Source organism: Manis pentadactyla, chromosome 3 (assembly GCF_030020395.1).
Source record: "Manis pentadactyla isolate mManPen7 chromosome 3, mManPen7.hap1, whole genome shotgun sequence".
NCBI classification, from domain to species: Eukaryota; Metazoa; Chordata; class Mammalia; order Pholidota; family Manidae; genus Manis; species Manis pentadactyla.
In genome coordinates this window covers 2,209,373-2,223,423 of record NC_080021.1, presented here as the reverse complement: position 1 = coordinate 2,223,423, position 14,051 = coordinate 2,209,373, and the positions used below count along the sequence as shown (strand labels likewise).

Sequence of the window (14,051 nt, the reverse complement as noted above, 5' to 3'; positions counted from 1 at the left end):
AGCCCTCTCACTTAGCAGTGTACGTGAGCTGGGGTCGCACATCCACCCACTTGCCTCCTGTATTTGTTTATTCACTGGAGATGTTCTCCACACGCACTGTTGGCAACCCAGACGTGAATGGGACGTAGCCTACTAGAAATACAAATCCATTCCCCAGGGCAATACACGTCTACGAGAACGATTATAATTTTAAAAAGTTGACAACACATAATGTCGGCAAGGAAGTAGAGCCACTGGAACTTTCTTATGTTGTTAGGGGGAGTGTAAAATGGTAAACCTAATTTGGAAAACTGCAGATTCTTATTAAGTTAAATGTAAATTTGCCATAATGTTGCAGCAACTCCACTCATAAGAATTTATCCAAGAGAAAAACATATCCACAGAAAAGGCTTGTACAAGAATTTGTTTATAGCTGCTTGATTTTTAATACCCTCACATTGGGAACTCAGATACTCAAATGTCTATTAATTGGCAAATGGATGAACAGATTGTGGTATAGTTATATAAGGGAATACTACTGAGCAATGAAAAAATAATGATCACTATGTGTATCCGTATATATACAACACAATGGATGAATCTCAAAAACTTCACAAAGGAAGCCAGCTATAAAAGAAAACATACGGTATGATTCCATTTATGTGAAGTTCAAGAAAAGACAAATCCATGGTGAAAATTTTCAGAAAGTGGTTGTCAATGGGAGTGTGCCTTTGATTAGAAGGGGACACAGGGAACCGTCCTGGCTGACGGAAGTGCCCTGTGTCTTTTATTAGGCTGATAGTTCATGGGGCATCCATTTCTCAACAGTCACTGAACTGTGTGCTTGGCTGTGTTCTCCCATTGCACATAACATTTGCCTCACACCAAAAAGGAAATATTAACAAACACCAGACTCTATCTACTCAGTAGATTTGCCTCTTGTCATAGTATGTATTAGCAGTTGTGACACCACTTGCTGTGTATTTATGTGTGAGTGATTGAGTAAATATATTGAGGATGATGGGAACTACATTTCTCACAATTACTGAAGGTTGTTACAGATGTGGAAAAGGGGGAAATTAGAATGAATATGATGGAGTAAGTTTGGAATGTGAGGTATCACTATGGACTCCCTATATTTGATATACTTCTATATCCTTGTCCATATGTATCTATATATACTTTTATTCATATCTATATGTAAGTAGAGAGATATCAATATATTTGTGTGTATGCATATGCAGACACAGATATATACATGTTTCTCCTGTTAATACACTGAAAAAGCCTTGAAGCAAGAGTGTCTTAGTAACAGTGAGCACATCTAACACCTGCTTGTTGTTATCATTGCCCACAAAAGGGTCCAGTCTTCTCTAGAGAAATGGCTATTTTCTAGGGCAAGGAAAATACAAGATGATACTAGAACATTCTGTTGTGCCATAAAGTAAAAAGTGCTTAAAGAATGCTGAGGGCATGTCACAGGACACAGCAGCCAGCTCAGACAGATGCTGAATCTGGGACAATCTGAGCATCAAAATGAATAATGATAGTAACATTGAATGAAATAAGAATCCATGTGGATATTAACCAAATAAATGGGGGAGAAAAAGCTTTTATTGTAGATTAGCAACTAATAAATATGGAAGGAATATGTTAGAAAGTTATCAGTGGATGCTAAAACTAGTGGGTGAAAACTTAATGAGGAAATTGGGTACTTACCAGTTCTCAAACCAACTCCACACAAATTACATACTGACTCCTCAGGGAAAAACATGAACTAAACAGTAGGAAACTTTGCAGAGCCATCTTAATCACATCTATCTCTGTATATTGATATCTGTATCTATATGTATACCTGAAAGCAACTGACAGATTATAAAATAATGGGACAAAATGTGAACAGTTTTTTAATTGGGTAATTGGGAGTTTTTTGGTACTTTCAAATTTTCTGTCATTTGAGATAATATTGAAGTTAGAAGTTTAAAAGATAAACTTCAAAGTAGTAGAAGAAAACGGGGGAGAAATCTGTATTTTAACTTTGGAGTGTGAAGGGTGTTTCGAGCCATGACTCAGGAACCATAAAATAAGTGTGAGAGACATAAAAGATTGATGCATTAACTAGAAGAAAATTAAAAATTTCTGCAAGGCAAAAAACATCATAAACAAACCCAAGACAGTGTCCAACTGTGAAAAGTATTAGCAATTTATATCACAGGCAAGGAGTAATTTCCTTAGTTTATAAAACCTAGAAATCTGGAAGGAAAAAGACTGACAGGTCAATAAAAAAAAGTGGTCAAATTATGTGAACATACACTTCACAAAAAAACGACATGAAAATGCCTGCTTTTCTTGATAGCAAAAGTCAGATTTTTGGCTTGGTCTTTTAACAGTTCCCAGACACATCCCCCCCTCCATCTGAACCTAGTGTCCTAACCCTTTTCTGCCTTAAGGGACTTCTGGGCCTCTTGACTAGGAGCTGTTTTGATGGATGGTGTTGCTCAAACCCATCCCTGCATTATTGTGGATGTATCATTTAATTTGTAGTCACTTCGCATCTTTAAGGTATAATTAACAGTGAAGAAAGACTTTGGCCGAAAGTGCTAATTAACTGGAAAGTAATGGTGTAGCTTTCATTTGTGTGTTTCATTGACCTTAAGTAAACCATAGGGCTGAGCTCTTGGGAATGAAATCCAGCTGGGACCTCTGGTCCTGAACATTTGACTTACTAAATGAATCAAATCACAGCTATTAATCTTATGTCACATCACAGAAATAGACCAGAAGGAAATCTGTGGTGACAGGTCCAGTTAGGGTCTTTAAAAAGTAGAGATCCTTTTCTTAGATAAATTAGGACACTGTACAAGGGTGATTGTTTTTCTCTGGCACTAGTTAGATTAGAAATCATGGAACATTAGATTAGTAATACAAAATGAGCAATTACAATTCCTGTAAGAACTGATAAGGACCTCAGGCAATATCTGGCACAACCCTGATTCTACAGATGAGGATATTGAGAACAGAAGAAGGGACATGACTTTTCCAAAGTCGTGTAAGTTTTAATTTTTAAATCACAACCTCACTTTCATGGTATCTGCTGTGGAGCCTGGGAATCCTGAGGCACCACATTCATCCTTGTACACTGGCAGACCTGTGTCAATGTGGCCCACGCCGTGACTCACAGCCTTTTGTCTCAGTGCTCGCAAGTGATTGTGTACCTGGTTATGGTCAGGATCAACTTCTAAAATCAAATTTATTGAGTATAACTTGCATTCTATGAAATGCACACACATTATAGTTAGAGTTTTAACAAATAGGTAGCCCATGTAACCACTATCAGCATCCAGATGTAGAATATTCTCATTACCTCCAAATGTTTCCCTGACCTGTTTGCAGTCAGTCCTTTGGTCCCAAACCCAGGCAACTACTGATGTTCATTTTGTCACTAAAGACTAACCTTCTCTAGCATCTTACCTATTGCAGGCATATAAATATGGATTGCCTCTTTCCCTCAGAATAATGTTTTTGAGAGTCTTCCCTGTTGTATGTATCAGTAATTTTGTTCCGTTTGTTGCTGGGAAGTATTCCCTTTTATTTGTTATATAACTTTTCTAGATGCCTACCTCTTGTTGGGCTTGAAGTTATTTCTGGGATCATTATGAAGAAAATTTCCATGGACATTTACATCCATGTCTTTGTGTAGATGTATGTTTTTATTTTCCTTGATAGGAAGTTTCACTGCTGAATAATACGTTAATTCAGTGTTTGCTTACAAGAACTGCCTATGTTCTGTCCTGACTGTACTATGTTACTTTACCACCAGCAATTTCTGAGAATTCTGAGATCCCTCTACCTTCTTTTTTGTTTTTTCAGCACATGATTGTATTGTCTGTAAACATAGTTTTAGTACTTCCTTTCCAACATATATGCTTTTAATTTCTTTTTCTTGTCTTACTGAACTTCTAGGATCTCAAGTACAGTGTCTATATAAGTGATGACAGCTATGTCCCTGCCTTATTTCAACTTAGGAGCAAAACATTTAGTTTACCATTAAGTATGGTTTTAGCTGTAACTTTTTCATGGGCGCACTCTATAGATTGAGGATGTTCCTTTCTATGTTGATTTTGCTGAGATTTTTTTAAAAATCATAAATTTGTTTTTAATTTTGTCAATTGCATTTTCTAAAGCTGTTGAAGTGATCATGTGGCTTTCCTTTTTTGTCTGTTAATAATATCTTAACATGGTGAATGACATTGATTTTCTGATGGTAAACCAACCTTGCACTGTCGAGATAAATTTACTTGGTCATGAGTATTATTCACTTTACATTACTGAATTTTGATTATTGGTCTCATAAAAAGAAGGGGGACATATTCTCTATTTTCTATAGATATTTGTATAAAATAGGAATTGTATCTAACTTAATCTGAAAGAATTCATCTGAGAAATCATCTGAGCTTGGCTTCTTTTAGGAGGGTATTTTCAGTTGTGAATCCAGTGTTTTCTGTTGACATGAGGCTCTTCAGGTTTTCTGTTTCTTCTTGGTCCCATTTGGTAATGTGTTCATTTTATCTAGGTTGTTGAATCTGTTGGCACTAAATTGTTTATAGTGTTTCTTTATCATCCATTTAATATGTGTAGCTGATACTCGTTTTCATTCTTGGTATTTGTAATTCGTTTTTCTCTCCTCTTTTCCTTGATCAGCTTGACTCAGAGGACTGTCATTTTTACTGATACTTTTCAAGATCTAGTTTTCAAATATTTTTTCTGTTATTTGTCCATTTTCAGTTTAATAATTGTTGAATCCTGTCTTCTTTGCTGAGCTGTTGACCCTTCCTATCAACTCCTGCCCACCAGGCACTCACAGTCCTTTCTTCTGTATCTTCACGTATCCTTGGACACATATATTATAACGTAGCACAGTTTATCTTAGATGTCTCTGGGCTTGTGTCTTTGGCTAGATGTGTGCCCCTCAAGGAGGGCAGTGTGTCTTCTGCAATAGCACCTTACATGTCATAGACATTCATCTAGGGAGAGTGAAGGAATGACTGGCAGGATGAAGGTATGCTATTCTGAACAGTTTGCATAAGTGGCAGTAAAGTGGTCTGGGCAGCCATGTAGCTCTGCGTTCAAATCTGGATGTGCCACTCGCTGGACCAGTCACCTAATTGCCGTGATCCTTGTTTATGAAAACGGGACTTTCCTTTTAGGACTCTTAAGAACACTGGAGTCCATGTGTATAGATCACTTAGCATAGCATTTGGCACTTAGTAGGTGTTCAATTAAAGATTGCCATTGAAAGACTTTTCCTTTTAGCTCAAATAGTAAGTTGTATGGCTGAAAATAACTTTTTTCTTTAGTTCCTTGCCTGCTGCTGGTTTCTGTACTTTCTCTGAAAGTGACTGCAACATCCTTGAAGAAGAGAGTCTTACGACTGAGTAGAATATTGTTTCTCATTGCACTTGATTGAAAAACCTGAACATCCTGTGTCTTTTACCTCACAAACCTACTTTATTAAATTTTCTTGGGGGGTGGTTTAAACTTCATGTTTTGATTTGAGGATTTTCTTTTTTTTTAAATTTTGGTATTATTAATATAAAATCACATGAGCAACATTGTGGTTACTAGATTCCGCCCATTATCAAGTCCCCACCACACACCCCATTACAGTCACTGTCCATCAGTGTAGTAAGATGCTATAGAGTCACTACTTGTCTTCTCTGTGCTATACTGCCTTCCCCATGCCCCCCCATGTTATGTCTGCTAATCATAATGCCCCCTTACTCCCCTTATCCCTCCCTTCCCACCCACCCTCCCCAGTCCCTTTCCCTTTGGTAACTGTCAGTCCATTCTTGGGTTCTGTGAGTCTGCTGCTGTTTTGTTCCTTCAGTTTTTGCTTTGTTCTTATGTTCCACAGATGAGTGAAATCATTTGGTACTTGTCTTTCTCTGCCTGGCTTATTTCACTGAGCATAATACCCTCCAGCTCCATCCATGTTGTTGCAAATGGTAGGATTTGTTTTCTTCTTATGGCTGAATAATATTCCATTGTGTATATGTACCACATCTTTATCCATTCATCTACTGATGGACACTTAGGTTGCTTCCATATCTTGGCTACTGTAAATAGTACTGTGATAAACAAAGGGGTGCATATGTCTTTTTAAAACTGGGATCCTACATTCTTAGGGTAAATTCCTAGGATTGGACCCACTATATTGTTTTATTAAAATATTCAAATTTTGTGGAGCTGAGAATGCTTTCTTAGTTTTTAATCAAGGAAGAAAGGCAATAATACTCAATTTCATAAGATCTTTCTGTGCTTGATTTTCATATTAGATATTTTCTCCATAATTATATCTTTTCCGTGGATCTCTGCAGAACAAAAGAATAGACAATTCCAAGAAAATGGCAACACAGCCTACTTTCCTTTGTTCTGTGGGGCTTGACAGTCACTGATCTCTGTGTCTGTTTTCGCTCAGTCCCCAGGTGATTTCTATGATATTTTACCCTGGAGGCTGCTTTCAAGTTTACCTTCAAATCAGAAAAGCCAGTGTGACAGTTTTTTGTTACTTCACCGTCCTTGGCTTTCCAGGCTGTTCCTGAGAACCTCCTGTTTCCTAGGCCACCTGCCTGTGATCTGAGGAAGCTGCCGCGTACGTGTTAGGTGACGGGCTGGCTTCATTTGTTTATTAGTTGATTTATTCAGACATTCATTCCCTCAACGTTTACTGAGTTTTCTGAGAAGAGGGACTGCACCCTATTCATTTTGTCCTAAGCACAGAGCCAGCACTCAGGAAGTACCCGGGAAGCATTTGGAAAGATGGATGAAAGAATAGATGGAACAAATGGCGGTTGGTTGGATTCTGAAAGTTGTCACAGAATGGCTTATTGTGTATATGCAGGGTCATGTCATCCACTGACGACAAGGGGGTTCCCAGGAAACTGGCAATCCTTTTGACATGATGGCACAGTGCTTGATGCTATGGGAAAAGAATTTGTGATTTTCTTGGGTCCAAAATATGATTCTGCAGTATTAAAAAAATCTCTGTTTCATTGAGCCCTTTTTAAGGAAGGAAGGATAGATGTATTCTTGGTCAAGGTATGGCTTTTTCTGGGCCATTAAGGAGTAACATTTATGTAGGTGGAGAGACTCAGTGAAGGTATTCCTGGTAGTAGAAAAGTCAATGGGAACCTGTAAACATGTAGGCATGGAAGATACCTTGAGGAATGGTAGGAGGTGAGCTTTTAAATGGACTGAAGGATGTGAACAGACATTTCTCCAAAGACAGTAAAAAACAGCCAGCAAACACTTGAAAAGATGCTCAGTATCACCAGTCATTAGGAAAATGCAAATCAAAACCCAAGTGAGATTCTTCATACCCATTAGTATGAAGTAGTATTAGTAACAAATTGTATATCAGTATGAATAACAAAACAACCCTCCTACCCCCAAAAAAAGCCCCCAGAACAAAACAAATATTGACAAGAATGTAGGAAAACTGAAATTCTTATGCACTGCTGGTGGGAATATCAAATTTTCTAGCCATTGTGGAAAATGTTAAGGTGATTCCTAAAAAAATGAAATATTTATAAATGAATGTATACCCAGAAGAACTGAAAGCAAGTTCTTAGAGCAGATATTTCCACACCCATGTTCATAGCAGCTGAACAGATAAACAAAATGTGGTGTACACTTACAGTGGGGTAGTTGTGATATTTGCAGTATCAGCCTTAAAAAGGAAGTAAGTTCTGACACGTTATGGCAGGGGCCTACCTCGAAGACATCATCCTCAGTGAAGTGAGCAAGGCCCAAAGGGTAAGTGCTGCATGATCTCGTTTACACGGGAGCCTAGGAGAGTTGGATCTGTAGGGACGCAGGGGGATGATTGCCAACGGCTGGGGCAAGGGGCACGAGGGGCTCATGTTTAGTGGGGACAGGGTTTCAGTTTGGGAAGGTGAGGAAGTTCTAGGTATGTGTGGTGGTGATGACTGCATAACTGTGAACGTACTTAATGCCACTGAACTGTATGTTTAAAAATAGTAAAAATGGTAAACTTTGTTACTAAAATACATTTCTCATTTCCTGCCATTCTAAGGCACATTGCCTCGGGGTATTGGGTGGTGAGGGTGCAGAGGGAGAAAGGAGTTTATTTAACAAGCAACTGCTTGTTCTGCTAAGCTTCCCGTTGACTCTTTGCTGAGGTTGCATGAGAGAGGTATTCATTTTTGTTCCCATTCAGTGGTTGAGAAACTGAGGCTGAGGATGGAGGCTGTGCCCGGAGCTCATGGAGCCAGACAGCAGACCAGGCTGAGCTGCCTCTCATACCTGCGCTCCCTGCACCGTCCCAGCCGGCCTTGCGGTCCCCAGAATTTCTGCCGTCTGGCCTTCCCAGAGTAGAGTCATTCTCCTTGGCGTGCCTTCGCAATGACAGCGTGCACTGTACAGGTTGATTATTTTTTTAAAGAGCTGTTCTGTGGCTGCCACTCCATTGGAGAGGAGAAATAGGTTAGCAAATACAATAATTGAGGGCTTAGTGTTTGTCTTGCCAGGAATGTGACTTTCGAAGGAGAAATGGAGGCAGGCAGGCAGGCACTGTTGATCCTTTCGGAAGAATGGCTTGACTTTGCTCTTGTCGCAGGAGAAGGTGCTCGAGTCCCCGCTGTGAGCGCGTGCTTTGCGGCCCCAGTCCGGCGTTGTCAGCGCCAGCCCTGTTGCTGTGTGCCCACACAGGGCGCTCCGGCTGCCACCCTCACCGCTGCTCTTCGGGAACATGCTTCCACTAGGGTCATCAGTGGCCAGCTGCCTACCGAGCGCAGTGGACGCCTCTCTGACCCCTTTTGCCCGGGTGTGGCTGCCTCAGGATCTCCCTCCGTGCCTTTCACAACACCAGGCTTCTCTCTGCTTGCTTGTGCTTCCAGGGTCACGTCTGTGAAACTGTGGCCTGCTCCTCGGTCATGAAGATTGACTCCTATGTTTCTTCCTGGAGTTTTATCAGCAAACTTTTTATGTGAAGGGTCATACAGTAAATATTTAACTTTGCTGCCCACACATGGTCTCTCTTGTGTATCGTTCTTTGTTTTTTAACCCTTTACTACCTGTGAAAACTGCCCCCAGGGCGTACAGATGCAGGCTGCAGGCCAGGGTTGGCTCCTGGGCCACCGATCACAGCTGCCTGCGTCAGGCAGGGCCTTGCGGCGGAAGGTTGAGTCATGCCAGGGAGTTGAGCTGGGGTTGAGATTTCTCGTTGCCATGGTTACCTCGCCTGCACCGCAGGCTGGGCTGGGCTGGGGGAAGGGAAGAGAGCAGGGGCTGCTGAGGTGCCAGGCTTGCCCCAAATGGCCCTCCTCTGTCCCCAGCCTTCAGCCCCACCGCCCGCCAGCGTGGGTGGGGTCTCTCCCCTCCCGTGCCCCTCCCGCACTGGTGCTGCTTCCTGGGTGTGTGCGAGGCTGGTGGCAGGAGCACAGGGGGCTGCTCTACTGTCCTCGGCCTGTGCTAGGCACCTGGTTCTGGTATGTTGGGCTCTCAGCATTCCTGTTGCCCCGCACACCTCTGCCCTGCCCCATAGCAGCTGGTCTCCACCTAGTGTCACAATGGGCACTGCGCGTGAGCAGGTCCCCTGTCCCTGCCCAGTGGCAGGAGACCTCTAATGGCCATGGTATGCTCTTCTGGCTTGGAACTGGCTCCGGCCCTCCCCACATTGGAATGGACATGAACCCCTGCCTTTGTGCCCGTGGCATTTGCTCCCTCTCCTCTGCAATCAATCTTAGGCTTTTGCTTCACAGGAGAGAAGGGTCTGGATGGGAATGAGATGGGGGCGGGAGGTTGGGGCTGGTGGTAGCAGACAGCACCCTCCTCCATGCCCAGCTGCAGGGCGGCTCCCTCTGCCCTCCTGCCCTCTGGCTGGTCTCTTGTGTGAGCACCCAGGGAGACCCAGGGGAAGAGCGTGGGGTGGGAGGGACCGCCTGTCCTGTCTGGGCTTCTTGAAGGGTCTTTCCTACCCTCAGACACCCTGCTCGGCCTTTAGCACTTCATTAACCCTTGAGCTGATGCCTGCCTACCTGCTTGTGTGGTGCTGGCTCTACTCCTAGTGAGACGGTGCCCCTGTCCGGTCATTCCCGGGAGGGCCTTGTCCCTCCTTGGCCTTCTGGCTCCATAGATACCCCGTGACCTCACATCTCCACGGGTTTGAGGACGTGTCGTGAGTGTGTATCTTGTCAGCGTGACTCACAATCAGCCTGGGAGCCAAGCTGTGCCTCCCTGACAGAAGCGGCCCCTCCGCAGGCCCATCTGTACATTTTAGGGGATGTGATGGAGCTGGTTCGCTCTCTGAAGAGCTCTGTCAACCCCTGGATCATCCCGGAGTCCCTTTCCATTTGTGTATCTGGGCTGAGGTGGTTGGAGTAGGCAAGGGGCATCAGAGGAAAGGTGGTGCCGGGGGCCGGGGGCCGGCGTCAGCCTGCAGGGAGAGTCGCCCACTGTTAGTGACTTGACCAGTCGGGTTGCCTTCAGCCTTCCCTACGTGAAGCCCGTCCCCTGGAGGAACACCGATCCACTTAGGGCAAGCTAACTTATCATTCTTTCCATCTTTGTAGACCCTGGAAGCTATCCTGCATTTCAAATACTCCGGCGGTCCGGGCCACAGTGAAGGATATTACAGGAACCTCTCCCTGGGGCTGCATGTAGACGTCGAGCCATCCGTGTTTTTCACCCGAGTCAGCACTCTGCCGGCAACCAGGTAGGCGGACCTCGGCGCTGATAGCCTTGTCCTGGAGCCTCACAGCACCGGGATTGGATCCCCACCTCTGTTCTGCCTTCTGTTCCAGGGCAGGACAGAGTGGGTTAGTGCTGTTTGTTCCTAGTGGAGGTGGAGCAGCAGTGATGGCAAATACCTACCTGAGAGCGTGAACAGGGGGCAGAGGGCGCACGGCAGCGCCCCCCCTTCCGCCAGCTGGCTTTATACTCCACAGAGGAAGAGAGGGATGTTGGTGTCCACGTTAACATGGCTATGAAACACCCTTTAAAGTGATACAGCCTCAAATAATAAGTGTGGTTTTTAGCTTATAGGAAAGACCGTTTTTCTTCCCAGCCATGGGAGAATGGCTCCAGCAGAAATCAATGGCTTAGCCTGGGCTTTGTACCTTGGATTTCATCGTCTGTCACTTGTCAGTCTGCGGAGTGGGATAGTCGTTCTTGCCAAGGCTTGCCTCTGTTTTGCGTCTGTATAAAGCACTTGCCCCCCGGGAAGCCTGGGCCAGGACTGCTGCCAGAGGCCATGAGAGTGTCTCAGCCCTTCCTGTGCGTGAGACCTGCTGCATCAGAAGCCTGGTGTGCGCCTCGCTCCCCGCCCCCCTCCCCTGCCGCGCTGCTCATGCCAATGGTTCTCAGAAGCAGCGCAGGTTGTCACTGAGTTTCTTTCCCCCCCATGGATATCTGGCCTCCACATGCGGCCCTGCAGCTCTAGCCGACAATGCCAGGGGAGGAGAGTGCCCCTCCTCTGCGTACAGAGGCGCCCCTGGGGAGCTGTGGTCCGTCCAAGTGCTGTTTGGCTCCTGGTTGTCCAACCCGGTAACCTCTCCGTCTCTTTGCCTGGCTTACGTGTTTCTTGTCTCTGCTCTTGGGATTGAGATTTGATTCTTCTAATCCTCCCTTTCCATTCTTGCCAAGTCTCACTGATCCCCAAATCCCGTGATTGGGCCTCTGAGATGTGTCCTGGCTGCCCTCCGCGTTCCACAGCACGTCTTTGTCACCCCTGCTTGGACCCTGCAAGGAGCTGCCCACTTGGTTTCCCTCCCTCCGGGCTTGCTCCTCTTGTCCTCTGAATGCAGACGTTCCCACATTCCCGTCTGGTGTGAAGACTTTCCCAGTACTTATGAGATAAAGTTCAAAGTCCTTACTATGATACTCAGGGTACTTTTTGGTTAGACCTTTTGCCTCATACTCCTCCACACGTCAACTGAAAGACACTTTGCTTCTCACCATCACTGGGATGTGTCAAGACAGTTTATTCCAGGGTGCCTTTATATACATCTTTTTTAAAAACTGTTCTTTTTCTTAAACCGTGATTCCTTCACTCACCCTTTTGGAAAACATCTGTTTGACATTGATGATCTATGTACCATTTTTGTAAAACTTAACTGAATATGACTATACAGAGTGGGTTGGGCCTTCTAAGGGTTCCCCTCTACATTTTTCATACTTCTAATAAAGCACTTCCTAGACCGCAAATCTTGAAGTCACCACCTCCAGTGTTTTAAGTGCCCTGTGAAGCACTCACCGGAATAAGAGATGGATAGAACGTAGTCCTTGTGTTTTATCAGCCTGATGAAAGCTCATCGAGTGGAAATATTGCCAAGTGGAATCTACATTAAGGGCTGATGAATCAATGAGTGAATAAATATAAATGATTTTTTCCCCTCCCTTTTTTTTTACTTCTCTTTATTCACTTACATTTTATTTTTTTCTCCTCATTTCCTGATTTCCTTAAAAGACTACTGACTGTTTAAACAAGAAATAATAGCCTTAAATTTTGTAGTGCATATCATGTACAGAGGTAAAAATGGAACAGAAAAACACAAAGACATGGAAAGCAAGTAGAGGAGAGGAGACATGGAAGTTCTTATATGGAAAGTGTTAAGATTATTTGAAGTTAGAATGTGATACATTAAAGATGTGTATGGTAAACCCTCCAGAAACTACTTAAAGTATGAATGACAAGCCATGAGGGAGAAAATGGGATAGGAAAAAACACTTAATCCAAAAAGGAGGAAGAGGTGGTAAGAAAGGAGGAGAAAAGAACCAGGAATGTAGGTCCAATAGGAAACAAACAGCAATGTGGTGAACTTACAGCCACTGCAGCAAAGATTACATTAAATGTGAATGGACCCAAACACTGCATTTAAAAGTGGAAATTGTCAGACTGCATAAAAAAGCAAGAGCCAACTGTATGTTTTCTATAAGAAACTCACATTAAATATAAAAGCAAAAAGAAAGTTGGTATGGGTATATTAATATTAAGCAAGGAGGGTTTCAGAAGAAAATGGGAAGATAATTTGTAATGATAAAAAGGGTCACATCATCAAGAATACCTAACAACCCTAAATGCAAATACACTTGAAAATGTGACTTCAAAATACAACGCATATCTGAAGAGAAAAATGGAAAACACCACAATTATAGTTGGATAGTCCAAAACTTGTCTCTCAGCATTTAATAGAACAAGCAGACAGAAGCTTAGTAAAAATGTAGAAAACTTGTACCATATTAGTAAACAACTTTAGCATATATATCCTTCTATAAGAAAAGTTGAGTGGTTTATATTGAGTGATGTGTCTACATTAGATAAAGAACACAGTACCCAGAATGAAGTAAAAAAAAGTGAGTATGTATCAATGAAATAGAAAATGAAAAATAATACATGAAGTTAATGGAACCAAAAGTTGATTCTTCTGAAAGGAGTAATAAAATTAGTGAACTATAGCCAGGATGATCAGAATAAAATTAAAAAAAAAAAGATAACACAAATTACTAAGAATGAAAAAGGGGGACATTAGTATAAATGCTGCAGTCATGAAAGAATAGTAAGAGTATATTATGAAAAATCGAAGTCCAATAAATTTGGCAAATGAAATGGAAAAACATTTTAAAAGACATAAATTACTGAAGTTCACACAAGAAGAAATGGAATCCCTGAGATAGTCACATGTCAGTTAATGAGTTTAAATTTTTATTTAAAACTTTTCCACAAAGCAAACTTTAGGCTCAGATGGCTTCACTGACACATAAAACTTTTAAGAGAGAAATAATACCACTTTTACAAAATGAAAAATTCAAAAATAAATAATACCACTTTTACAAAATAGACAATGCTTCAAATTTCCGTATTATGACACTAGCTTCACTCTGATGCCAAACCATATTAGGGACATTATATGAGAAAATAATTCCTTATGTCTATAATTGTAAGAGTTCTAAGCAAAATATTAGCAAATCAATGAAATAGGCAAATAACTTCACAAAAAAGAACAAAGTTGGAGGACTCAGACTGTATGATTTTAAGATTTAAAGTTACGATA

At 42.4% G+C, this 14,051-nt stretch overlaps 1 protein-coding gene across 9 annotated transcripts in view; it reads left to right on the top strand.

Moving 5' to 3' along the window:
- TRAPPC9 (trafficking protein particle complex subunit 9) overlaps window positions 1-14,051 on the top strand; it is a 615,203-nt gene that overhangs the window by 381,506 nt on the left and 219,646 nt on the right. For all 9 annotated transcript variants that reach the window (XM_057497647.1, XM_057497644.1, XM_057497645.1 and 6 more), the window contains one exon: window positions 10,572-10,714. In XM_057497647.1, coding sequence (XP_057353630.1) covers window positions 10,572-10,714 — 143 coding nt within the window. The remainder of the gene's footprint in view (window positions 1-10,571; window positions 10,715-14,051) is intronic.